This window comes from Otolemur garnettii, unplaced genomic scaffold (genome assembly GCF_000181295.1).
Source record: "Otolemur garnettii isolate 467f Iridium unplaced genomic scaffold, OtoGar3 scaffold00023, whole genome shotgun sequence".
Classification (NCBI taxonomy): domain Eukaryota; kingdom Metazoa; phylum Chordata; class Mammalia; order Primates; family Galagidae; genus Otolemur; species Otolemur garnettii.
This window is the reverse complement of record NW_003852418.1, coordinates 6,755,778-6,780,930: the sequence shown is the minus strand read 5'-3', so window position 1 is coordinate 6,780,930 and position 25,153 is coordinate 6,755,778. Positions and strand designations below refer to the sequence as shown.

Sequence of the window (25,153 nt, the reverse complement as noted above, 5' to 3'; positions counted from 1 at the left end):
CTCCTGCCTCTGCCTCCCAAGTAGCTGGGACCACAGGCACCTGCCACAACGCCCGGCCATTTTTTGGTTGCAGCCATCATTGTTGTTTGGTGGCCCAGGCAGGGGATTCGAACCCGTCACCTTAGGTGTATGTGGCTGGCGCCTTAGCCGATTGAGCCACAGGCGCCAAGCCGGAGCCTGGATTCTAAGCTCAGACCCCGTTACACTGGATGACTTGGGCAAGTTCCTGCTGTTTCTGAGCCTTGGATACTCCTCTGTAGAATGGGCACCGTCCTGCTGCCTCACACCCCTGGCTCTCTCAACTCCAGTTCCATTCACACCTTCTTCATTCAGGTCTTCTAACTGCCACCTGTTCCCTCTGCTCGGCACTGAGCCCAACTCCCGCGCCCCCAGCATTGCCCGATTAACTCCCAATGGTCAACTCAGACATTTTTTCCTTCCTGCCCTCCCTTCTCTTTTCCTTTATTCAGTGACTATTTCTTGAGCACCTACTATGTGCCAGCTGGTGGATAAGACAGAGTCCCTGTCCTCATGAAGGGGAGATAGACAATAAACCAAAAAAAAGAAAGGAAAAAATAAAACCCTAGACAAATAAGACAATTGCAGACTGTCATAAGGACTTCATGAGGGGAAATTCAAGCACCCTAAGAGGAAGTCACTGAGGTCACTCCCTAGAAAGGCCTCTCCAAAGAGATACTTTTTGTTCTAATTAAGAGTTTCTGTGAATACACACACAGCACAAAATTCAAAGGGTGTGCAAGCCACACAGAGTATTTCCCCCTGCTCCCCAGATTTGCAGTCTTTCTCCCAAGAGGCCCCTGTGTTTCCAGTTTCTTGGGAGTAGGTGACATTTGTGGGGACATCTGAATCCTAAGTGCAGCAGCAACTGTTTTGAAAGTGTAGAAGACTCCAGGCAGAGGCCACTGCAGGCCCTGAGGCAGGACCTTGTCGCTGTAGTGAGGGTAAGTGGAGGTCTTGGGCTGGTGGGTGGAGATCTGGGGGCTGTGGGAAGGAATTTGGATGTTGCTCTATGGGGGATGGGGTAACTTTCAAGTCTGAGGCAGGGTAGGGGTAGGGCTGGGAGTGAGCATCTTCTGATCTGTGTTTTACAAAAACACAGTAGAGAATGGATTTGGGGCCTGAGTAGGGCAGGGGACAGATGAAGTGGCAACTGGGCTGCAGAATCATGAAGATTGAGGCTACCTGGGACAGAGGAGTAGAGGCAGCGGGAAGTGGTCAGTTTGGATTGTTGGGAGGTGGGGTTGAGATCGGAGCTAGTCTCCAGGCCATCTGCTTTCATGACACCACCCACAGTCAGTAGTCATGGCTTTGCAATGACTGGACGTGTACTGGACGCATGTGACACCACTGTCCCCTGGCACGGAGCAGGCCCCTGGGACTTGTGTGCTGAGGAGTCACTGGGGGATGAAAAGACCCTTTGTAAATGGAGACCTGCCTTTGCAGAAGTGGCTGTGGCAGCTTCCTAACTGCTGGACTCGATGTGCCCCACCATGGGGTCTCCCCTCCCACCCATCCATCCCGCTGCGTGCAGCTTGCTTCAAAGAGGCAGAATTTAGAACCTCAGCTTTCAGCTTCTCATATTCTTTTAGCCGTGGAACCATTTTCTCATGAAAGCTGGATGTGTAAAAGCCATGGAAATTACGATTTTAAATGCTCCAGAACTTGGGTAGAAGAGGAGAGCCAAACAGACACGAATCCTAACTCTGACATTAGCGGATAAAGCAATCCTCGAGAAAAATGAGGCTGTTTAATCAAACACTGCAATTTCAGATTGGGGCATACCTGACAATTGTCTTCTTTTCAGTTATTCAAAAAGAGTCATCAGGTGTTTCCTGTGCTCGGAATCTGATTATTTCAGCATTTGGTTTCCTTTCTATCCAAACACAGTCCGGCTTTGCCCAGACAAATATTCCCAGATAGTAACAGTTTCTATGCATATGTATTTCAGAAATGTTTATATAGGCTGGGCACGGTGGCTCAGGTCTGTAATCCTAGCAGTCTGGGAAAGGCGGGTGGATTGCTTGCGCTCAGAAGTTCCAGATCAGCCTAAGGAAGAATGAGACTCCATCTCTACTGAAAATAGAAAACCAAAACAAAACAAAACAAAAACCAACTAGCTGGGTGTCATGGCACTTGTAGTCCCAGCTACTCAGTAGCCTGAGGCAAGAGGATCCTTCAAGCCCCAGAATTTGAGGTTGCAGTGAGCTATGATGCCATGGCACTCTACCCAGGGCAACAGAGGGAGACTCTGTCTCAAAAACAAACAAAAAAAAGTTTAGATACATTCTGAAGTATAACAGATATGCTCAAAAAAGAAAATGCTCAAAACTTAAGTGAATCAGCACAAAATGAACACCACCATGTCACTGGCACTCAGAAGCTCCCTTCACTCACTACTGTCCCTCTCCGGGGTCACCACAATCCTGACTCCTAACACTGGAGCACAGTTTTGTCTTGGGTGGTCATTACATGGAATCACATGGCATAACTTAAGGTGTATTCTTTCGTATCTGGCTTATATTTGCAATGTCATCCGCATTTTTCATCTGTAGCTGTGGTTCATTTATTCTTGTTGCTTTATAGTGTTCCACTGTAGGAATATATCGCAGTTTCAATTGGTGATTTTTTTTTAACAGCCTGCCTGGCAATCTGAACACACATTCAGTTTGCGAGGAGGCAAGCAGGGGCTGGGTTGGGCCCACAGACACAGTTTGTTTTCATTGTTTCATTGTTTCATTTCATTAGCTGCCGTTGAAGATGGATGTCTGGCCTCTCTTGGAGGACCTGCCATTGCTGGGCCCCCAATCCCAAGGGACTGGACTCCAGTCCTGGCTTCATCTTCCCAGCACATGCATTCCATTCTCATTTTGCCACAATCCCTACCACTCCCTCTTGCCCTACAGCCATTCACTGACATTACCCACCTGCGCCTATGGACATCTGAATCTTTCACTCCAGCTTTATTTCAGCAGAAGTGGCCAAAAATACTTTTTTCTGATGTCTATGCAAGAACCGGCCACTTTGGCAGCCCAAGTTAGTGTGTCAGTTAAACTGGGTTAAACTCTGGAATGTACATTGGAGTGCTTAACATATTTATTATCATTATAACTATTTCAAAAGTGTTTATAAATATATTTCCATTGTTATTATTATTACCATCATTGTTATTATCATCATTTAAAAAGTTTTTTTTTTTTTTGAGACAAGTCTCAGTTTGTTGCCCTTGGTAGAATGCTGTGGCGTCATAACTCACAGCAACCTCAAACTCTTGGGCTCAAGCAATCCCCTTGCCTCAGCCTCCCAAGTAGCTGGGACTAGAGGTGTCTGCCACAATGCCTGGCTATTTGTAGAGACGGGGGTCTCACACTTGCTCGGGTTGGTCTTGAACTCCTGAGCTCTGGCAATCCACCCACCTCAGCTTTCCAGAGCGCTAGGATTACAGATGAGTCACCATGACCCGCTTTCAAAAGATGTTTTAAAATATATTCAGATATAGGTGGGGCATGGTGGTCCACGCATGTAATCCCAGAACTCTGGGAGGCCAAAGCGGGTGGATTGCCTGAGCTCACAGCCTGAGTAAGAGCAAGACCCTGCCTCTAAAAACAGCTAGGCATTGTGGTGGGTGTCTATACTTGGGAGGCTGAGGCAAGAGGATCACTTGAGCCCAAGTTTGAGGTTGCTGTGAGCTGACACCACTGTTACCGAGGGCTACAAAGTGAGACTATTTATCTTAATAATGATATATACATCATATATATATATATATATACACACACACACACACACACATACAGTAGAGGTCATAGTTAAATATGGGAACTCCAAACTTAGATAGCTTGGAATGTGAAGATTAAATGAACTAATACCTGTAAAATCATTAAACGATGTCTGGCAGAAAATAAGCATTCCACATATGCTAGCTATCATCTTTAAAATCTGACCTGCTAGGGTACCAGATGCCACAGTCTGCAGAGACTAAGAGGGATTTCAGAACACAGGACTTTCAGTGCTAAAACCAGAAAAGCCCTGAACAAAACAGGATGACCAGAGCACCCTAGGCCTTCTGATGGTTACATTTCCCTGTAATTTAACAGAGTGGCCATGGCCAGGCACGGTGGCTCACACCTGCAATCCTAGCACTCTGGGAGGCCGAGGCAGGTGGATTGCCTGAACTCACGGTTTTGAGAACAGCCTGAGACACCTCTAAAAAAATAGCTGGGCCTTGTGGGGGGCTCCTATAGTCCCAACTACTTGGGAGGCTGAGGCAAGAGAATTGCTTGAGCCCAAGAGTTTGAGGTTGCTGTGAGCTGTGACACCACAGCACTCTACCCAGGGTGATAAAGTGAGACTGTCTAAAAAAAAAAAAATGGCCTTTTGCTTTTATTAAATTATAGATTTGATTTTTAAAATGATGTTTGAATCATAATATAGTTGAACCCTCTAATGCATCCCTATAATATAATATCTGCAAAGCACTAATTTTACCTCTGTTTTCCTTATTTTACAGATTGGGAAACTGAGGCCCAGGGGGGCAAAGCAGCCCCACGTTAGTGGGATTGCTCTTCCCCAGCCCCCATCTTGAGGCATTTCCTTCATCACTTCCCTGGACAGCTAGTGGGCACTGTTTATTTTGGGCCAATCACAAAGCTTTGTATTTTACTAGGCAACACTGTAATTTCCTTTAAATTTATTCTCACACAAATTTAGGAGGTAGGGTCTAAGATTATACCCATTTTAGAGATATGGGACACTGGTACTTGTCTTCTCTCTTGCCTGTTCAAACATATCCCTGGGACTATTATTCATTCATTCCATAAATATTTGCTTGATTGTCATTTCCTTGGTATTTTCCTTTTTTCAGAGACTCAAGCTGTTACCCTGGATAGAGTGCCATGGCGTCATAGCTCACAGAAACCTCCAACCCAGGCTCCAGTGATCCTCTTGCCTCAGTTTTTTCTATTTTTAGTAGAGACAGGGTCTCGCTTTTTGCTCAGGCTGGTCTCGAACTCATGAGCTCGAGCAATCACCTGCCTGGGCCTCCCGGAGTGCTAGGATTACAGGCGTGAGCCACCACACCCAGCCACCTGGGTATTTTTCTTATAGGGAAACTCACCAGGTTTCTTACCATCTGGTTTACTTGCGGAGACTAGCCCTCTGTCTCTTTTAAGAAGGCTCTTTTGGCCCAATCAGCAAATGTCTGCTGATTTCCTACTACTGGGGCCATGTGGGGAATAACAGAGACATTGTCTTCAAGGACGTAAGACTGCTGGAGGAGGGACGCTGCTCACTGAAAATCTCTCCACTGCACTCGGGTGGCTTGAAGGAAAGGCTAGTTCTTTGCACCTCTGTGGCAGCAGACGGTGTGGAAACTGGCAAATCAAACCACAGTAAAGAAAGTGTGGCAGGACTCTAGCCATGAACTGTCCAGCTCCAGGCAGGGCACAGTTGGAGTCCCAAGGACATAAATCAGGGTTTCTTAGTCTTAGCACTGGTGACACTGGAGGCTGGAACATTCTGGGTGAGGGGCTGTCCTGTGCAGGGTAGGATGTCTAGCACTGTCACCGTCCTCTCCCTTCTACCAGTAGCATCCCCTCTACCAGTCATGACAACCAAAAATGTCTCCAGAACATGACCAAGCATCCCCTGGGGGACGAAGTCATCCCATGTTGAGGACTGCTAGTTTACCTGAAGCAAATTGAAGGAAGGGAGTGCTTACAGGGGTAAGGCATCCAGGGAATAGCAGTGGTGGGGAGCTGTTAGCACCCCAAGGGCAAGAGAGAGAACAGTGTTACTTGACCCAGAGATAACTGGAGCCATGGTAGTGAGGCCAAGATGGGAGTTGAGGCCGTGGAGCAATGTAGCCTCTGCTAAAATTAAGCCAAACAAGGCGGGGTGGGTGGGGGCATGAACACCCCGTTTCTCCCTCATCCTGCCCTTTAATTGGTTCCTCCCATTGGTTGACTAAATGCAAAGGGAAGTCAGAAGGCACAGATGCCTCCCAGGGGGCAGAGAGGACAGACAGGGGTAGGAATTGGCTAGTGTGCACGTGGAGGTGGTGATCAAAGGAGAAGGACCATCAAAGGGACGTGGGGATAAGCCGCAGAAGACAGGACATTTGAGTGTAGGGTGTATAGGAGAAAACCTAGGAAAGGGCATATTACAGAGGGAACGGCATGCACAAAGCCAAGGACTTCCCAAAGAGCCTGGCTCCCTGCATTGTTTGTTTAATTGTGATTGTTTGTTTGATTGATTCCATTCTGTATGCACTTGGTGAAAATACAACATTCAAAAGGTTCAAAAGGTTGGCTTGGCGCCTGTAGCTCAGCGGCTGGGGCACCTGCCACATACACCGGAGCCCAGCCCAGGCCTGCCAAACAACAATGACAACTACAACCAAAAAATAGCTGGGCGTTGTGGTGTGTGCCTATAGTCCCACCTACTTGGGAGGTTGAGACAAGAGAATCCCTTAAGCCTGAGAGTTTGAGGTTGCTGTGAACTATGACACCGCATCACTCTACAGAGGGCGACATAGTGAGACTCTGTCTCAAAACAAATAAACAAACAAACATAAAAAAGTTTAAAAGGTCATAAAATAGGCAGGACCCTTCCTACCGCCTCTGACCATAGCTATCTAGTCCACCTTTCCAGAGGCCACTTTTCTTTCTGGTCTCTCATCACCTTCCAGAAATAGTTGGGCTCATGCTAGCCTGAAAATGTATGTGACTTATGTCACGGAAACTCCTAGTTCAATTTAACTTCATGGATGGCTCGGAGCCTATGGCTCAAGTGGCTAAGGCGCCAGTCACATACACCTAAGCTGGCGGGTTCGAATCCAGACTGGGCCCACCAAACAATAATGGCTGTAACCAAATAAAAAATAGCCAGGCATTGTGGCGGGCACCTGTGGTCCCAGCTACTTGGGAGGCAGAGGCAGGAGACTCCCTTGAGCCCAGGAGTTGGAGGTTGCTGTGAGCTGTGATGCCATAGCACTCTACCCTGGGGGACAGCTTGAGGCTCTGTCTCAAAAAAAAAATTTTTTTTTTATTTCATGGACATTTGTGGAGCATTTACTATGTACAAAGAAATAGGATAAGTCCTCTGGCCTCAGACTCTGAGCCCAACTCTTCTATTAAGCACTAGGAAGCTTGAGGCCCACCACTCTTGGCCTCCCATTTTCTCCTCTAACCAGTGAACAGGTCTCCCAGGGTCCTGCCAGTGCTGGGGGTTTGCCCTTAGTTATGTTATTCAATTGACATTTTGTGGATTAAACTGAATTAAAACTGAACCATTGGCAAGAAGTTAATTATAATGCAGGAGCACACATAAGCCTTGAGTGTGGTTCAAGAGACCACTTGTTTTGGGGAGATGAAGTAGAGTTCTATCTCTAAAGAGCTGCATGTGTTGGAGCCAATGGAATAGTAAGCTAGGAGGGAATGTCTGCAGCATGGCCTAGAAGGGGGGCTGAGTTGTGAGCAGCAGGTCAGCTCCAATCACCTTGGTGGGATCTGGCCTGCCTTGGACCTGTCCAGGGAAGAGCAGATCTTGCCTGGCTACTCCCAGCTTGTGTCTGCGGCACTTGTGGGGAATTTAAGACCTGGAGGGAGAGCTGGAGGAGCTACAGAAATGGGGAAACCCACAACCAGCCCTGAAACTTGCTGATACCTAGAAGGAAATAACCGAATCTGGCCACCGGATGCCAAGGCAGAAGCCCAAAGGCCAGAGAAGCCCAGGTCCCCAGGAGGGGACAAGGACGGGCTCTTCCTTACCTGTCCTGCTTTTCCATTCTGATCTCTTGTATTCTGTCAACATCCAGTTCTTTCCTGACAATGCTTGCGTGTTAAGCACTTCAGGGCAAACACGCCAACTATAGACCACCTTTTTGCAGAGGTGCCAAGGACACACTAGCTGTCACCCCCATGGCTGCTCTGCAGGGACAGTGGTGATAATCCTCACTTTGCAAGCAAGGGACACTGAGGCTCAGAAAGGAGGGACAGAGGCAGTGAGGTCAGGAGTATAAACATCTAGTGATGTCATTGGGCATTTTTTTTTTTTTTTTTTTGGCCGGGGCTGGGTTTGAACCTGCCACCTCCGGCATATGGGGCCAATGCCTTACTCCTTTGAGCCATAGGCGCCGCCCTCATTGGGCATTTTGTGTCAAAGAATTATAGAGTATTGAACGCAGAATTAGAGAATCTCACAATCACAAAGTCCAGGAGACCTGGGCTCCCAGGTGTAACCACCCCCACCATCCATTCCCCACATGGTGGATGAAATGTCTCAATCAGGCCCATGTCCTATGCATTCAGCCCTTCTCTTTTCTCACCTGGAGTCTCATTCCAGCCTTCTCTCCCACCTCTCCTCCTTCCAAACATGCATATAGCAGCTGGAGGCATCTTTCCAAACTACATACTAAGCAGACCGTGTCACTCTTTCCCTTAAAACCCTTCACTAGCTCCCCTTTGCCCTGTGGATAAAGTTCAAACTCCTTGACATAGTTGACCCGGTCCTCTGCCATCTGGCCTCAGCCTCTTACCACTCCACCCCTCTTCTCTCCCCTCTGGCCCCCACCCCCAAGCTCATACTGAACTGGTTTGGGTTGACCAGATGCCCTGTATGCTCTAGCTCTGGAGGTTGGTGCCTCTTCCTTTTTCACGTTTCTCACCCCAGTCTCTGTGCTCACCCACATGACAAAGCTCACTATGCATCAATGTGCCTGTGGCCTTGTCTGTGTCCTCAGCAGCTCATGAGGCAAAAACAGTCTTTTTATTTTTCTTTCTTTTTTTTTTTGTGTTACTGAATTCCTAGCTCCCAGCCCTGTGCTTGGCAGAGAGATTTGTGATGAATAAATAAGTCACAAGATGTTCAAATCTCAGAGTTGTGAACTTTTTTTTTTTTTTGAGACAGGAGACTCCAGCTGTCCCCCTGGGTAGAGTGCCATGGCATCACAGCTCACAGCAACCTCCAACTCCTGGGCTCAAGCGAGTCTCCTGCCTCCTCCTCCCAAGTAGCTGGGACCACAGGCGCCCACCACAATACCCGGCTATTTTTTGGTTGCAGCCATCATTGTTGTTTGGCAGGCCTGGTCTGGATTCGAACCCGCCACCTTAGGTGTATGTGGCTGGCGCCTTAGCCGCTTGAGCCACAGGCACCGAGCCAGAGTTGTGAACTTTTAGGATCATGGACTTGGTGAAACAAGACCCTAAAATCTCTAAATCATACAATCCTAGACATAGAGAGCATTAGATACCAGAAATTAACAATCTTGGAAGCTTGCAGTCTCAAGGTTGGAAGATTCTTATACAGGCATCTTGTCCAAAAACTATCAGCTTCTTAGGAAAGTTTTAATTGTGCCTTATGTATTATTTAATGTATACAATTATATTTGTTCATATAAATATTGTTTGTCTTTCAAATATTTTTGTAATGTGTCCTATCTTTATGAATCACCTAACTTATTTCTTAGCCACTATTAAGTGAACATACACTATGTATCAGACACTGTGCCAGGAACCTGTGTTCCTCATCTATGGCTGCATATCAGATTATCCCAATTTTAAAACAACAAACATGTATTAACTCCTAGTTTTGAGGTGCTGAGACTTCCGGCATGGCTGAGGCACAGTTTGGGCTTAGATCTCTCATGAGGTTGCAGTCAAAATGTCAGCTGGGACCATGGTCCCCTGAATGCATGATTGGGGCTGCAGAATTCACTTCCAATTTGGCTTGTCCATGTGGTTGGTAGTTGGCAGGAGGCTTCACCTCCTCTCCGGGTGGACTTCACCATAGAAATGCTTGAGTGTCCTTACAATATGGCTACTGGCGATCTAAGACAGCAAGATGGAAGCCACAGGCCTTTCATTATCTCACCTCAAAAGTCACACTCCATTGTTTCCACAATGTCCTGATGATTCCATGGGCCAGCTCTATTCACTTTGGGAGGGGACTGCACAATGGTGTGGATACCAGGAAACCAGGATGGAGGCTGGTTACTTTGGCAGCATTGAGCAGGACCAACAAAGTCCCTATTCCTATGGCATTAACAGTTTAGGGAGAGAAGGGCAGAGGAACACAATGAATCAATAAACAAAGATTTTGGATAGTTGTAAGTGTGATGAAGAAGATCAAACCACGTATTGAGTTGGCACTAACTCGCATCATGGGCCAAATCCAGCCTGCTGCCTGCTTTCGTAAATTAAGTTTCCCTTGACCCAGCCATGACCATTCACTTCACATTGCCTGTGACTGCTTTTATGCTATAAGGGCAGATTTAGTAGCGATGGAGACTGTACAGCCTGAAAAACCTCATATATTTTGCTAAGTTGATCAAGGAAGGCCTTGCCAAGAGGTGGCATTTAAGCAGAACATGAATGATCAGCAGGAAGTGGCCATGGGAAGATGTAAGGAAAAAACATTTCAGACAAAGGGAACATCAGGGTAAAAGCTGTGAAATGGGAACAGGTTTAGTGGGTCAGGGAACAGGGAGGAGGCCAAGGGATGGAGTGATCACAGGGAGATGACCTTGGGCATGTGATCAGAAGGCAGGTTATATAGGGCCTCGGGGCCCTGGAGAGGAGTTTGAGTTTGTTCCAGGACTGATGGGAAGCCCCTGGAGCGTCCTAAGTAGGGAGGAGCAGCATGCGATGGGGATGGGAAAGGTGTCTGGTAGAGTTTGGCCCCAACCTCTCAGCAAGATGGTGCCTCTGCCTGACTCTCTCAAAGTCACGGGTGAGTCTGTGGCAGGGCAGTGCATGGAATCCAGGGTTCAAAATCCAGTGCTCTTTCTAACTTTATAGATTTCTTAGATCCAGAAGAGACAAGCTGGGAAGGGAGAACCAAGGATTCAAAGTGGGTCAAAAGAAAGGATGTCCTGGGCAGAGGGACTGCTCTGGGTCTTAGTTTCCTCCTCTGCAAAATGAGGGAAGAGCCTGGTTTGCTTGGTCCAAGACCAGGTGATTAAAGGCCCCAGGAAGAGAGTGAAGGGTGCGTAGCAGCCCTGATTGGGGTGGACTTGACCAGATTAGGCTTGCTGACATGGGCAGACGAAAGCAGGGGTGATTCCTGCCACCCTTCAGTGCTTGAATTTTGAACAATAGAGCAGCTCACTGTCTCCCAGAGCCCCTTGAGGTGGCAGAGTTGGAGATGTTTGTCTGGGGCAAGACCTGGGAGGTCTTAGTCTCCCAGGTCTGAGTATTAATTAGTCTGGGCACTAATCTGTATCCAGGTTAGTCTCAGATATTAGACAGAGCATAGGATCTGTTGACAGAGAGAGCTGAGCCCCAGCTTATTCGACTTGTGCCCTCTGTATCCTTAGTTTTATCATCTATGAAATGGGAAACTGGACCTGAGGTACTTCAGTTGTAAGAGGCACGAGTGTTTTCACTTTCAGTTGTAAGAGGCACTCAGAAAGAAAACACACTGCCGATCGAATTACTACCTAATGCCTTCTTATCACTTGTAATTTTAATTTTAATTTTAATTTTTTAATTTTTAAAAAAATTTTTTTTTTGAGACAGAGCCTCAAGCTGTCCCCCTGGGTAGAGTGCTGTGGCATCACAGCTCACAGCAACCTCCAACTCCTGGGCTCAAGCGAGTCTCCTGCCTCAGCCTCCCAAGTAGCTGGGACCACAGGTGCCTGCCACAACGCCTCGCTACTTTTTCTTTTTTTTCTTTTGTGGTTGCAGCCATCGTCGTTGTTTGGCGGGCCCAGGCTGGATTCGAACCTGCCACCTTAGGTGTATGTGGCTGGTGCCCTAGCCACTTGAGCCACAGGCGCCGGCTGAGCCTGTAATTTTTATATTATATTTATTAAAAAGGCTCTTTGAGACTTAGACATGTTTTTTTTTTAAAAAAAAAACAAACAAACACATATCACTTTTGTACATACATAAAAATAAAAATGTAAGTGAGATAAATTCGTTTAAAAAATTCCTAGCCAGCTGCCTTGGCTCACACCTGTAATCTTAGTACTCTGGGAGGCCGAGGTGGATGGATTGCTTGAGCTCAAGGGTTTGAGATCAGCCTGAGAAAGAGCAAGAATCCCTCTCTACTAAAAATAGAAGAACTAGCTGTGTGTTGGGGCAGGCACCTGTAGTCCCAGCCACTCGAGAGGCTGAGGCAGGGGTCCTCAAACTTTTTAAATAGGGGGCCAGTTCACTGTCCCTCAGACCATTGGAGGGCCGGACTGTGGGCCCCGGGACGAGTTGGCTGCTAAACAGGACAGGCAGCGGCGGCAAAAACACCTGGCAGGCTGGATAAATGTCCTCAGCAGGCCTCATGTGGCCCATGGGGCCGTAGTTTGAGGACACCTGCAACGAGCCCAGGAGCTTGAGGTTGCCGTGAGCTATGATGATGCCCCTGCACTCTACCCAGTGCGACAGAATTAGACTGTGTCTCAAAAAAAAAAATTTTTTTTTTTTTTTCTAAAACTTCTGCACAATCAACACCTGCTCATTGAGGTCACTTTTCCACTGAGAGTCTTCACTATCTGCGTTTTTTTCATGCAATATCGTCCCCCATACTATTAAATGCTTTCATCAGGCCACATTTCATGGAAGGACGCTTCACTGTTTCCAAGATTCTTTGCAGATTTTGCCCCTGGCGCTTTCTTGCTCTCATGGGAAGGTGCCAATGGAAGGTTTCAGGAAACAACCAGGACTCGAGTGCCTTCCTCAAACGGGTCCCTAAGTTATTTGTGATTAAATACAAAGGGAGTGCGATTGTCCAGTCTGGCCACCGGAAATAATGACCAGAGCAAACTAGGTCATGGCAACCACCTGACCTATGTGGGACGCCAGGGATTTAAAGACACATCCTAATTTGGAGATATTGTAATGCAAAACAGGGCGTGGCATGGAATTTTTAGAGATATTGCAACAACTGTTTGTTGTCTCTCAGGGTTTATGCGAGGATGAAATGAGGTAAGCCTGTGACAGGCCCTGCCCACAGGCCCCAAAGTACCTGGCTCAGCAGAGGCCACTCCCTGGGCATTGCTCAATTGTCCCCAACTCCTCTCAGCCCAGGGCATTGCCCTCTTCCGCCTAGCAGGCTTGGGTTTATGGCAACAATCGCTGCCCCTGCCAGACGTGATCTGAAAGCCATAAAGGCTTTTACAGTTTCACTGTCCCCCTGAGATAAGCCTGAGGAGCCCTTCCCAAGGCCGGGGAGCAATCTCAGCACCACGGGGCGGGGGGGGGGGAGGAGGGGTTGGGGATTGCACAAGGCGGAAATGAAGCAAGCTTTATGGCCTCAACTTCTCTAAAAATACCATGTTCTCAGATCCTCAGGTTGAGTCTTTTGGTGAAACTTCACCACCTGGAGCACAGAGATATTCATTCACTCATTTGACAAATAAATGGCGTGCAGGCCACACCAGCGTGGATATTCTTACTTTGCCACGATTATCTTGTATGTGGAGCCAGGGCAAGTCGCTCCCCCTTGTCTGTATCACAAGGATAGTTCATTGCACCTGCCCACAACCTCACCAAGGTGACCAGGGAAGACAAAGAGGACACCCAGCATACTTAGCACATAGTAGGCCTGCAGCAACATCACTTGATCCCTGCATTCACCATCTACATCCATCTTACTTGTTCACTGCTGGCTCCTCCTCCTCTTTCCAACCTTGACGGTGGTATGAGCCAGAGTGAAGCCCTCACTTATAATCTATTTGCTACCTACACTTCCTCCTTTTCTTTTTCTAAGGGACAGGGTCTTACTCTGTTGTGCAGGCTGGCGTGCAATGGTAGGATCATAACTCACTGCAGTCTCACACTAGTAGGCTCAAGCAATCTTCCTGCCTCAGCCTCCTCAGTAGCTGGCACTACAAGTATGTGCCACCATGCCTGGGCTGTATTCATTTTCTACAGCTGCATAACAAATTACTAATGTAGTTACTTGAAAAAACACCCATTTGTTATCTCACAGTTTGGTGGGTCAGAGGTCCATATGCAGCAGGATTGGGTTCTCTCTGCCAGGGTTCTATGCAGTTGAAATCAAAGTGTCAGCTGGGCTGTGTTCCTACCTGAAGGCTCTAGGGAAGAATCCAAACTCATTCCTGTTGTTGGCTGAATTCATTTTCTCATGGTGGTAGGACTGAGGTCACCATTTCCTTGCTGCTTGTTAGCCAGAGGTCTCTCTTAGTTTCTGAAGGCTGCCCACATTCCTTGCCAAGTGGTCCCCTCTGTCTTGTAAGCCAGCAGCAGAGAATTTCTCTCATGTGGAATTCTTCTCACACTGCTAATTTCATTTTTCAGAAAGAGCCCTGTCCCTTTTAAGGACTCATCTGAATGGGTCATGCTCACCAAGTCAAATCTCCCCATCATACAGTCAGTTGGTTTGGGACCTTAAGTACATCTGCAAAATCCCTTTACAGTAGCACCCAGCTTAATGTCTGATTGAATAATTGAGAGAAGGTGTGTGTATACCTTAGAATTCTGCCTGCTACATGACCCTCATCCACCTGTCATTATTTCTAACTGAGGCCACTGCACAGGCTGCCTGTGGGCTTCTCTGCATCCACTCCTGTTCCATGTACTCCACTTCTAAAGCAGAGAGTGGCCTTTTAAAAACATGAAGGCATTACTTCTAAGAATTTCCTATGGCATTTACTATAAGTGACATTTATTATCTTATTTTATTGTAAAATGTAAGCTTTCTCATGGCCTAGAAGGTCCTTTCTCATCTTGCCGGGCCCACCTCTCAGACTCAAAAAAGTGCTCAGTGAGCCATAGGCAATCATTAAATATTTGTTCAGTGCATGCATGAATGAATATCTTTTGGATTGGTCCTCTCTTCTACTCTACTGCCACTACCTTGATGCAGACGTTACTATCTCTAAACCTGACCCAGGACAAGTGTGTCTTCATTCATCACAAAGTTCTGTCTACTCCAAAGCAGCCATAGCAATTTTTTTTTTTTTTGAAACAGAGTCTTACTTTGTCACCCTGGGTAGAGTGCTATGGCATCACAGCTCACAGCAGCTTCTAACTCTGGGGCTCAAGCAATCCTCTTATCTCAGTTTTTTATTTTAGTAGAGTGGGGTCTTATTCTTGCTTAGGTTGATCTCGAACTTGTGAGCTTAAGCAATCTACCTGCCTTGGCATCCCCGAGTGCTGGGATTGTAGGCATGAGCCACCACACCCAGCCTAGCTAGAACAATTTTTTTTTTTTTTTGAGACTGAGCCTCAAACTGTCCCCTGGGTAGAGTGCCATGGCATCATGGCTCACAGCAACCTCCAACTCCTGGGCTCAAACAAGTGTCCTGCCTCCGCCTCCCAAATAGCTGGCACTACAGGCGCCTGCCACAATGCCTGGCTATTTTTTGGTTGCAGCCATCATTATTTTTTGGCAGGCCCGGGCTGGATTTGAATCCACCATCTCAGATGTATGTGGCTGGCACCTTAGCCACTTGAGCCACAGGCGTCAAGCCACTAGAACAATTTTAAATGAAAGATATGGATCTGACCACAGACTTCCCTGCTGCAAATTTCCAGTGCTTTCCCATTTCCAGACTCTTCTGCCAAGTATTTGAGTCCCCCAGCACTTGTGTACAGACCAGCCAGATAGGCTTCCAGGAGTGGGATGAGGGCCTGCCATGGAATGCTGGGAGGTTTCAGGGATGCACAGGAGTGGCAGTAAGTGACATTGTCCCCAGAGTCTTTCTCTTTACAAGTCTTCCCCTGAAATCTTTAAGGAGAAAGTGCCTTTACACTTACACTAACAACTCTCATACTTGTCAATTTTCACTTTTATTTATTTATTGACTTATTTTTATTTTTGAGACAGAGTCTCACTTTGTCGCCCTGGGTAGAGTGCTGTGGCATCACAGCTCACAGCAACCTCAAACTCTTGGGCTTAAGCGATCAATTCTCTTGCTTCAGCCTCCCAAGTAGCTGGGACTACAGGCACCCACCACAATGCCCGGCTATTTTTAGAGATGGGGTCTTGCTCTTGCTCAGGCTGGTCTTGAATGTGTGAGCTCAAGAAATCCACCCACCTCGCCATTCTAGAGTGCTAGGATTACAGGTATAAGCCACTGCACCTGGCCCCACAATTTTCATTTTTATCGTTTTTTTTTTTTTTTTGGCTGGGGCTGGGTTTGAACTCGCCACCTCCAGCATATGGGGCCAGTGTCCTACTCCTTTGAGCTACAGGCGCTGCCCCAATTTTCATTTTTAATAAAGAAACAAAGAGCAGATCCCTGGGCACCTGCATCCAACTGCAGCTTAAGAACATTGTTTTCTGGCTCGGCGCCTGTGGCTCAAGTGGCTAAGGCGCCAGCCACGTACACCCAAGGTGGCGGGTTCGAATCCGACCTGGACCCGCCAAACAACAATGATGGCTGCAACCAAAAAATGGCCAGGCATTGTGGCGGGCGCCTGAGGTCCCAGCTACTTGGGAGGCTGAGGCAGGAGACTCACTTGAGCCCAGGAGTGGGAGGTTGCTGTGAGCTGAGATGCCCCAGCACTCTACCCAGGAGCTTGAGGCTCCTGTCTCAAAAAAAAAAAAAAAAAAAAAAAGAACATTGTTTTCTTTTCACTTTAATTTTGCAATCACCTGTTTACAGCAAATGATACTGTTTTCCTAGTTATGTCAGTGACCTAAAGTTTAAATAAAGAGAATAAAAGCCAGGATCACACCTGTAATCCCAGCGCTTTGGGAGGCCAAGGCCGGAGGATGGCTGCAGCCCAGGAATTTGAGGCTGCAGTGAGCTTTTGATTGTGCCACTGCACTGCAGCCTGGGCGACAGAGTGAGACCTTGTCTCTGAAAACACAAATAAACAAATAAACACAAATGGTGATGAACCGATTTAAAGACACAGCACTCCATTGCTACCACTCACCAGACGTCCCCTTATTCTTGTGGCTCTTAGTAGCCAAGGGCTTCTCATTTTCCCTCCATGTGAAAATGGAACGCTCCAGAAGGGAGCGCCTTCTTCATAATCCCAGGATGACATGACATGTGGCTTTAACCGTTGACATTTGTCACATGATGACCTTTCCCCAGTTCATGCTCCTCCTGTGCCCACCATGCAGTGACAGTCACCAGTGTCCTCTTCCATTTCCTCATCATGGCCCCAGGAGCCAGACAGTAGGCACAGGATCAGCTGTGGCCCAGCTGTGGACCTTGGGTGAGGCCTTTCTTCCTTGACTGCCTCGGAGGGTTATTGTGGGGATTCAGTGACATCCAGCAATGTCTGGCAGAGAGAAAGTGCTCTGTACGTGTTACTCTTGGTGTCATGACTTGGTTTCTTCCACCATCATCAAACAGATGCATGAGACCCTGTGACTCAGATCTTAGATCACATCTTGGAATTTACATATGACACATGGACTTGAGATCCATGGATCAAAGGCGATCTGGGTTCTAAGCACTTGGTAGTAGGGCAGTCGCAAGCAGTGGCATGGAGGGGCATTCACACTCCCTGGAGCTTTCTGTGGACTTTCAAACTGCTTATCACTTAGGTCCCTTCTACTTCTGGTGCCTACTTTGAGCCAAGGGGCTCCATTTAGGATAAAGGAACAAGAAGCCTCTAGTAATGTGACTCAGGCAAACAATCTTTGTAGAGGGGCTAAAAAGAGGAGACTCCTCAGAAGTCCTAAGTCTTGAGCAGGCCACTCATTGGGTTGGTAGAAGTAGTGTGGGCTCCATTCCTGGCTCAACGGCTTTCTAGCTGTGTGGCCCTGGACGAGTTCCTTCACCTTTCTGAACCTCAGTGTTACCATCTCTAAAATGGGGATTTTGCCGTTTGTCACCTGAGCTGATCTTCTTTAGCAACTGAAGTGGAAAGCAAGCCTGACTGCCTGGCCGCCTGTGATGAGGTTTGAGATTAACTGGGGCAAAGGGCTGATGAGCTGGAGGAGTTGGGGCCAGAGGAATTTATGGCAGCCCAGGGTTTATGGTTTTGATATGGATTTGTTAAGCACAATTTAGGACTCAAGTCACCTTCTCTGGCCCCCACCCACCATGTCCATGCTGGCAGTGGCATGGAGCAGGTCTCCATTATGTTATCGGGAATGTTTCCTGGAGGGATGGACAGAAGAGGGAAGGAGGAAGAAGCCCCAGGGATCAGACAGGAAGTTCATGGGTGCTCTTGAGGCTGGAGAACTTAATGGTTTGCCTCTCAGAAAGGGGCTGGGTGGAGACCTCTCTTGTGCACCTCATAGAACAGCAGCTCTCACTTACTGTTACCTTATTCTATCAATCCTGGCAACGTCCTTTGAAGTAAATATCAATCCCATTTTATAGATGAGGCTCAGAGAGGTGTAGTGACCTGCCCAAGGTTGCATTGATTTCCAAGACTGTTATTCCCAGAATAGAACTGTTGTCTTCTCTTCTTTGGGAGACGCTAAAAGGGTCACCCTGCTCTACTCTCATTCCCCAGTGCCACATACCCAGGCATGCCACAGTCTAGCCATCACTGAATGCTGGGGTGTGCATTCGTGTAAGAACCAGCTCTACAGGAAAGAAAGCCCTGAGTTGTGTCATTGGTCAGGCCTTGTGGTATAAATGCTTCCACTGTGGCCAATTTCAAGCTACTAAGGTGACATTGGCAAACAGGGATTTGGGAAGGGAAGCTAATAGTCAGCTCTCACAAGCTAGCTATAAACACCCCCAAGGGAATATGGGGTTGTGGTCGGTGGTGGCCAAGACACAAGTTCATCTGCCTAGGTCAGCAGGGGAGAAGACTAAGTGTCTACACACCTGGCTGGAGATTCACAAGCGGACTTCTTACTTTTCTTCTTTTTTTTAAAAAAAAAAAAACACAACACTTTTATGAAATGTCCCTGTGGCTACTCATTTCCTATTGCTGGTAGGCTAGGATTCCCAGCTTGGTTAAGGTGACCCAGAAGAGGGGCCCCACTGTGGACCTTGATGGTAGGTGACTGTTGGCTCCTTTTGCTGTTTTTCCAGACTTTTCCATCACCTCTTTTCTTGTCTCTCCCCCATTCAGGAGGGAGGATCAACTTTGACTCTCCCCCCAGACTGTGGCCTTGGAGTCAAGACCCCAGTGTTGGAAGTCCCCCTCTGCCTCTCAAGGAAAATCACTTCCCCTGAGCCTCAGTCTCCCCATCTGTAAAGTAATTATAACATCTAATCTGTTCTCCTTTTGATGAGGTTAAAACTAATCGTGGCTTTGAAAGTGTTTGGTACACTGTAAAGAACTGTAAGACTACCCTCGTTCTTACTTACAGCACCGGAAAGAAAAGACACCCATGCTAATACTTAGAAAACATACCCGCCATTTATTTTGTTTTTATAAACTTTCGTTAAAACACACAAGAATAAGAAATGGTTTTTGGTTCTTTGCCCCATCGGGCGGCAGTGATGGATTCTCGGAGGTCAGCGCAGGACCTAATGACACTCACACCCACCGGAGGATCTGGGACCCATCTGACGGGACCCAGCCCAATTCCCGAATTGCTTGATGAGAATTTCACAATTCTTCTGAATCAGGGTGGATCACAGAAAAATTGGCAGAGACAGTTGAATTTGTCATTGCAGGACTAGAAGAGCATCCATTTCCAACTCTCTCCCTCCTCCATCCACTCCTAGGAGAGCCATAGGGATTCTAGAAGCTCCTGAGAGCTGCCCAAAGAAGGACCTGTGTTGGTGGAGGAATTATAGTGCCCACACGTGCCCCCTAGCGACCCTGTTTTGGTCCACCAGATTTTGTTTTAGGACCACAACTCAGGTAGGGGGGATAAAAAGAGAAAAAGATTTTCCGATGTTGTGTCAAGCTTCGATTCAGAAAAGTTAACTTTTCTCTGTTTCATGTTTCCTGAATTGCAGTAAAGTTGTTTAAAGTAGGACGGATTTTTCCTCCAGGAAGGGTGGATTGGGGGAAAGGACCACCCTTTGCTGCAAAAGATTGCTACCACTAAAGGCCACCGGTACCCCACTCCATTCTATGGGATATTATTTCAATATAGCTCCCATGACAGAGGCCTGAGCCACACTTGGGGGTGAAGGAACAGACTGAGGATGACCACAGTGTCCGGAAAGACCCCAGCTGCCACGACTTGCTGTATCTGCAGTGGCTGGCAGGGATTCTGGGGCCCTGGAGTAAGGTGGCTGAAGGATGCTTGGGAGCTCTGTGCAGGGAGCAGTGTCTCTTGGGACTGGGAACTTGGCTTGGTGGACTGGGGAGGGCCAAGCCTGACAGTGCTGAGGATGTGGAGCTTTCTCTCTGATGCACTGCCCATGCGTCCATACCGTGACTCTTGCAAAAAGAAATAATCAGCAATGGTGGAATTTCTAGGCACTGGGATACTGCTCCCATCCGCTCAGAAGAGCCAGCCTTGGGTGGAGGGTAGGTGGTCAGTCTATCTAATAGTTCACTCTCCTACATACTCATCCCTCCATCCCAAGGACACATCCCTTTTGTTCCCACTGGCCAAAGGCATTTTCCAGACTATACCCAAAGCTTCCAAGATTCTGCATGGATGAGGTGCTGGCTGCTCCATCCTGGGGTTTAATATGTCCACAATGAACCTTGAGTGTCAATCCCCAGAGTAGGCCTCACAGCCTGCCCCACTCTCAAACTGTTCCACCCCCAGGCTTGACCAGACCCCTGCCACCTCCCCCCCCAGACTTGGGGAGCGAAAGAGACAAAGGGTCAAGAATCATGAATTCTCCTTAACATTTATCAGCAAATGGGATTCTGGACCCTAAGTGGATTTTAGTGCAGCCTTGGGCCAATCTTAGTCCCAAGAGTTGGCCAGGCTCCTGGGAACAATGGGCCTTTCCTTTCTGAGGTGGGTGAAAGGGTCAGGAAGTCCCTTAGTTCAATCACGATGAGGACAGAGGAGCCCTTTTGGAGAAGATGTTCAACTACTGTGGTTACGAGCTCCTAATCTGGGGAGGCCTAGGGTCAAGTCCTGACTTGGCACTCATATCAGTTGCACGAGTGTCAGAAAAAAATCTCATCACCTCTTAGAACTCAACTTCATCTTCTGTAACAATCTCTAGATCAGAGGTTCTCAACCTGTGGGTCGCAATCCCTTTGGGGGTCAAACGACCCTGTCACAGGGGTCGCCTAAAAACATCCTGCATATCAGATATTTACGATTTATAACGGTAGCAAAATTACAGTTATGAAGTAGCAACGAAAATAATTTTATGGTGGGGGGCGTCACCACAACAGGAGGAACTGCATGAGGAAGGTCGAGACCCACTGCTCTAGACAGTAGGGAGGATAAAAATAAGAGGACACAGGTCAAATGCCTTAAGATAGGGCCTGGGAGTAAGGGAGAGTTTGAGACAGGCCCTGGGGGTAGGTCCTCCCTAATGCCCCTCTAATCTGAGGGTTTATCTTTTCCAAGCCACATCACTCTCACCTGCATGACGTCATCGACCGCACTTGACCTCCCTGCTCCACTCACTGTATTTGTCTCTGAAAGCTCGCCTCCCTGCACCCTTCCCCAGTTCAGGGCCTCAGCCCAGCATTCCAGACCCATGCCTACCTGCAGGCCCTCTCCCTCTGTGCTTCTCTCTCCCATGCCATTCTTCCTCTCTCCAGGCCATTGTCCAGGCTGTTCTTTGGAACGTCCTGTCTCCCCTGCTCTATCAGCCAGAATCCCACTCTTCCTCAAAGGCCTGGCGCACAATCTGCCTCTTCCCAGATGCTTCCTCTGACCACGCCAGCCCTCCCTCCAAGTTCCCATTGTGGTTGTCAACCTTGGCTCGCTCTCTAGGTTGAAAGCCTAAAGGGGCCATTTCTGAAGACCCACCCACGTCCCTGAGAAAAGGGGGAGGAATAAAGTTTCCTGCATTCTGCCCAGCCCCAGTGGGGGATGATTGGGAGATTGTTTGCAAGCCTCCCCCAGCTTCTGGAGAGGTGGCTTTTGAAGAAGACAGGATGGCCTAGGAGGGTGACAGCGGAGGGAGAGGGGTGTTGGCAGTGGGGACAGCAGAAGGGCGAGGAGTGAGGTGCTCTGTGCATGGATACCATGATTGGGACTAGGAGAGAAGCAGCACCAGTCTAGGGACAGGGAGCTGGATTTAAGCAGGGCCCTGTGTTTTCTCTAGACAGCTGTCCTTCGGGGGTGATCTTGGGGGTACATATGGATGAAGGTGAAGGCAGTGGCTTCAACATAAGTTTGTCCAAGGCAACAGAGGACTTTCCAGCTGAGATCTCCCCAAGTCAAAGCCGTATCTCCCAGAGCAGGGCATCAAAGGTGGCAATGGGATGTGGCCCTCAGCCCACGTGCTTGGGCCCTTCGCCCTTTCTATTAACACTCTGGGACTGGTCCTGGTGTCACTCCTTCCTTTGCTGAGACCAAGTGATCACCAGGTGCTCTCTGAAGGGGCTGGGGGGAGCCAGCAGAGCCCCTGACCCCCAGCGGCTTGCTAGATGACTTCCTGCTTGGTGATGGTTGGCTGGGGGATGGCAGAAGAGGGCTTAACGATTGTGGCAATGGCTCCTGGCAGGAGCTTGTAGGGCTCTGATCCTGAGCCACCTGGTGGTGAGGGCTGTGGAGTCTCAGGGGTGGCTGGAAAGACAAAGAGACAGAAAGGGGCTGCTCAAAATCCCAGCCTTTAGGGGAGGGAGTAAATGAAGAGCCCTGGGGAATCTCTTCCCCACCCTTCTGCCACCTCTAACTTAGTTTCCTCTTCTACAAAAGGAAAGTATCGAACCAGATAATCCTAAGATAGATCCTAAGGTCTCCATGGAGCAAACCTTCTGCCAATCCCCATTCATGAAGTATAAATTCTAAGAATTCTGGAAGGTCCTACCACACATCTCTTCCATCATTTGATAGGGAATCTTGGCCTATTTCTCCCAAAGCAGGGCTCTGGTTATATTGTCCCCAAGGGCAATAAGATGTGTGACTCTTTCATGGTAAACTGAGGCCTACTATGGTGTTGAGAGGGCCCAATAAACCAAGAGGACAAAAGTAATTTGAAAAGGAAGAGGAGCAGCCATTGAGATCCAGGGAGAAATGGCCCCCCTAAATACCATTTGTTAGTTATTTAGGAGATGAATAATAGAAACTAATTGGCCCCACCCTCACCACAGGTTCAGAAAGTTACTCTGACCCAACTGGCCAACTCCATTCAATGGACAACTTTCTTCCTCTGAGTGACTTTCTAAAATAAAACTTAAAAAAAATGAACAACTTTCTCAAAGAACAATCTCAATGAAATACTGTGTCATCTCAGTGGGCCACCTCATCCTATTGATGATCTTATTCTTTGAAGATCTTTGCTCAGTGACAAAGTCACACACTAGAGGTTTTATCTCAGAGGGTGGTCTGGCCCAGTGGACATCATGACCCAAAGGACAGTCTCATCTAATTATCTAATGGATAGCCTTACCTGAAGCCTTACTTCAATGCAGATTTTTACCTACTGGATGATGTCACCTAATGGACTTCTCATCCAGTGAACATCTTTACCCAATGGGTCACCTCATCCAGTGGATTGCCTCGTTGCAAGGACAGCTTTATTCAGGAGAGGCTGTCAATCCACCAGTCACCTCAACCCACCTCTCATTCCCCTACCCTGAAGCACAGAGAACTCTTAGGCCCCCCATCCTCACCCCTTGCCAGGTAGAGCCCAGGTTGCCCACCTGCCTGCCCCCTGGGTCGGGGCCACTCACACATCTGTCCATTGCTGAGGTGAGCAGGCATCGTGTTGGCAACAATGACGTTGGTGCCCATGTGTTCCTGCATCAGGTGAGGGTGCAGGGGGTGGTGGGCATGGGGTGCATCACTGGAGGACCCTGAAGGTAGAGAGGGGATCCATCAGGAGAGTCTGGGATAAAGACCACAGGCTCGAGGCACCATCTTCCTCAAGTGTGGCCAACCAACCACCCATCCAACACAGACAGTGGCTGTTGGGTACCTGTTCCTGAGCTGGTAAACTGAGGCTTACCATGGTGTTGAGAGGGCCCAATAAACCAAGAGGACAAAAGTAATTTGAAAAAACAAGGAGCATATAAGGTAACTGTGAGGTCATTTAAATATTATAATGAGCAGTGTATTAGTTGCATAATAACATACTGGATTTAATCAATGGCTCTCCAAGCTCCTTGCCATGAAATTCCTTCAACTATTTGGTCCAACTCACCTTTCAGCCTCATCTCCCATATTTCTGCTTGAGTCGACCTGGCCTATTTATAGCACCCACATCCTCCCTGTCTCACTGCATCTTCCTTCAGAGATGCCTTCTCCACCCCCCATACCCCTAAGTCCAAACCCCAGATCAGATATTTCCTCCTCTTGGAAGCCTCTCTTGATTCTCCTCGCCCTCCTTCCTCTCTCCTTCCTTAGAATTCTCATGGTAATTTATCTATAACACAACTTTTGCAAACAATCATTTCTTCTGTCTTTGAGCATGACAATTACAAGTGTATTTTTCCTTTTTTTTTTTTTTTTAGAGCCTAGCAATGTCTTTGGAACACAGTGATTTCCTGAAAAAATGTGCCAGGACATGTACCCTAATACTACATAGGATACAGTTTAGTAATAGACCATAGCCAGTAATATGACAATGATGAAAGTTTACGAGACTTCTAAAGTACATCTTTCAGTGATAACTAACAATTATCAAACACCTATCATGTGCCAGGCACTGTTTCATAGCTCTTTTCATATTTTACATAATTTGATCCTTCCAACAATCCTATAGCAATTATTATCCTATTCTGCAGGTGAGATATAACAGGGCCCAGAGAGAGTATCTTACCCAAGTTTATCTGGCAACAGACACAAGCCCCTGACCTTGATCTCAATGACACCTGGTTCATAATTACCTCACAGTCACAGGGTCAAAGTGAGACTTAAATGAGCTGCCACATGATAGCATCTCCCAACTGGGGACGATTCTGGCCCTTCAGGAGATGTCTGACATTTTTGATTGCCACTGCTGGAGAAGTGTTACTAGCATTTCATGAGTAGAGACCAAGGATGCAGATGAACAATGCGTAGGACATTCTCCCAGGATGAAAAATTATTCAGTTCCAAATATCAATAATGCCAAGGTTGAGAACCTTTGCTCCCGGCCATGTCATCACTAGGAACTGTATTACCTCCAAAATCCCAAGTCCAAACATCCTCGCTTTGATTCTGCCTTCTGTTTTTTCCAGATTCCTTAATCTAGTATCTTTTTTTTTTTTTTTTTTTTTTT

The 25,153-nt window shown here is 47.6% G+C and overlaps 2 protein-coding genes across 5 annotated transcripts in view; both read right to left on the bottom strand.

The window, feature by feature from the left end:
* The window catches only part of TTPAL (alpha tocopherol transfer protein like), a 35,309-nt gene extending 26,915 nt beyond the window's left edge, over positions 1 to 8,394 (bottom strand). The window contains exon 1 of the mRNA XM_023512040.1: positions 8,345 to 8,394. The gene's annotated coding sequence lies outside the window, so the exon portion shown is untranslated. The remainder of the gene's footprint in view (positions 1 to 8,344) is intronic.
* Positions 8,395 to 19,243: 10,849 nt separating this feature from the next.
* HNF4A (hepatocyte nuclear factor 4 alpha) overlaps positions 19,244 to 25,153 on the bottom strand; it is a 67,260-nt gene continuing 61,350 nt past the window's right edge. For 3 of the 4 annotated variants that reach the window (XM_023511900.1, XM_023511901.1, XM_003787617.3), the window contains exons 9-10: positions 23,595 to 23,747; positions 19,244 to 22,515 (exon numbers count right to left, since the gene is read on the bottom strand). In XM_023511900.1, coding sequence (XP_023367668.1) covers positions 22,373 to 22,515; positions 23,595 to 23,747 — 296 coding nt within the window. In that variant the 3' untranslated portion in view covers positions 19,244 to 22,372. The remainder of the gene's footprint in view (positions 22,516 to 23,594; positions 23,748 to 25,153) is intronic. The other variant, XM_003787618.3, reaches the window with a different exon arrangement.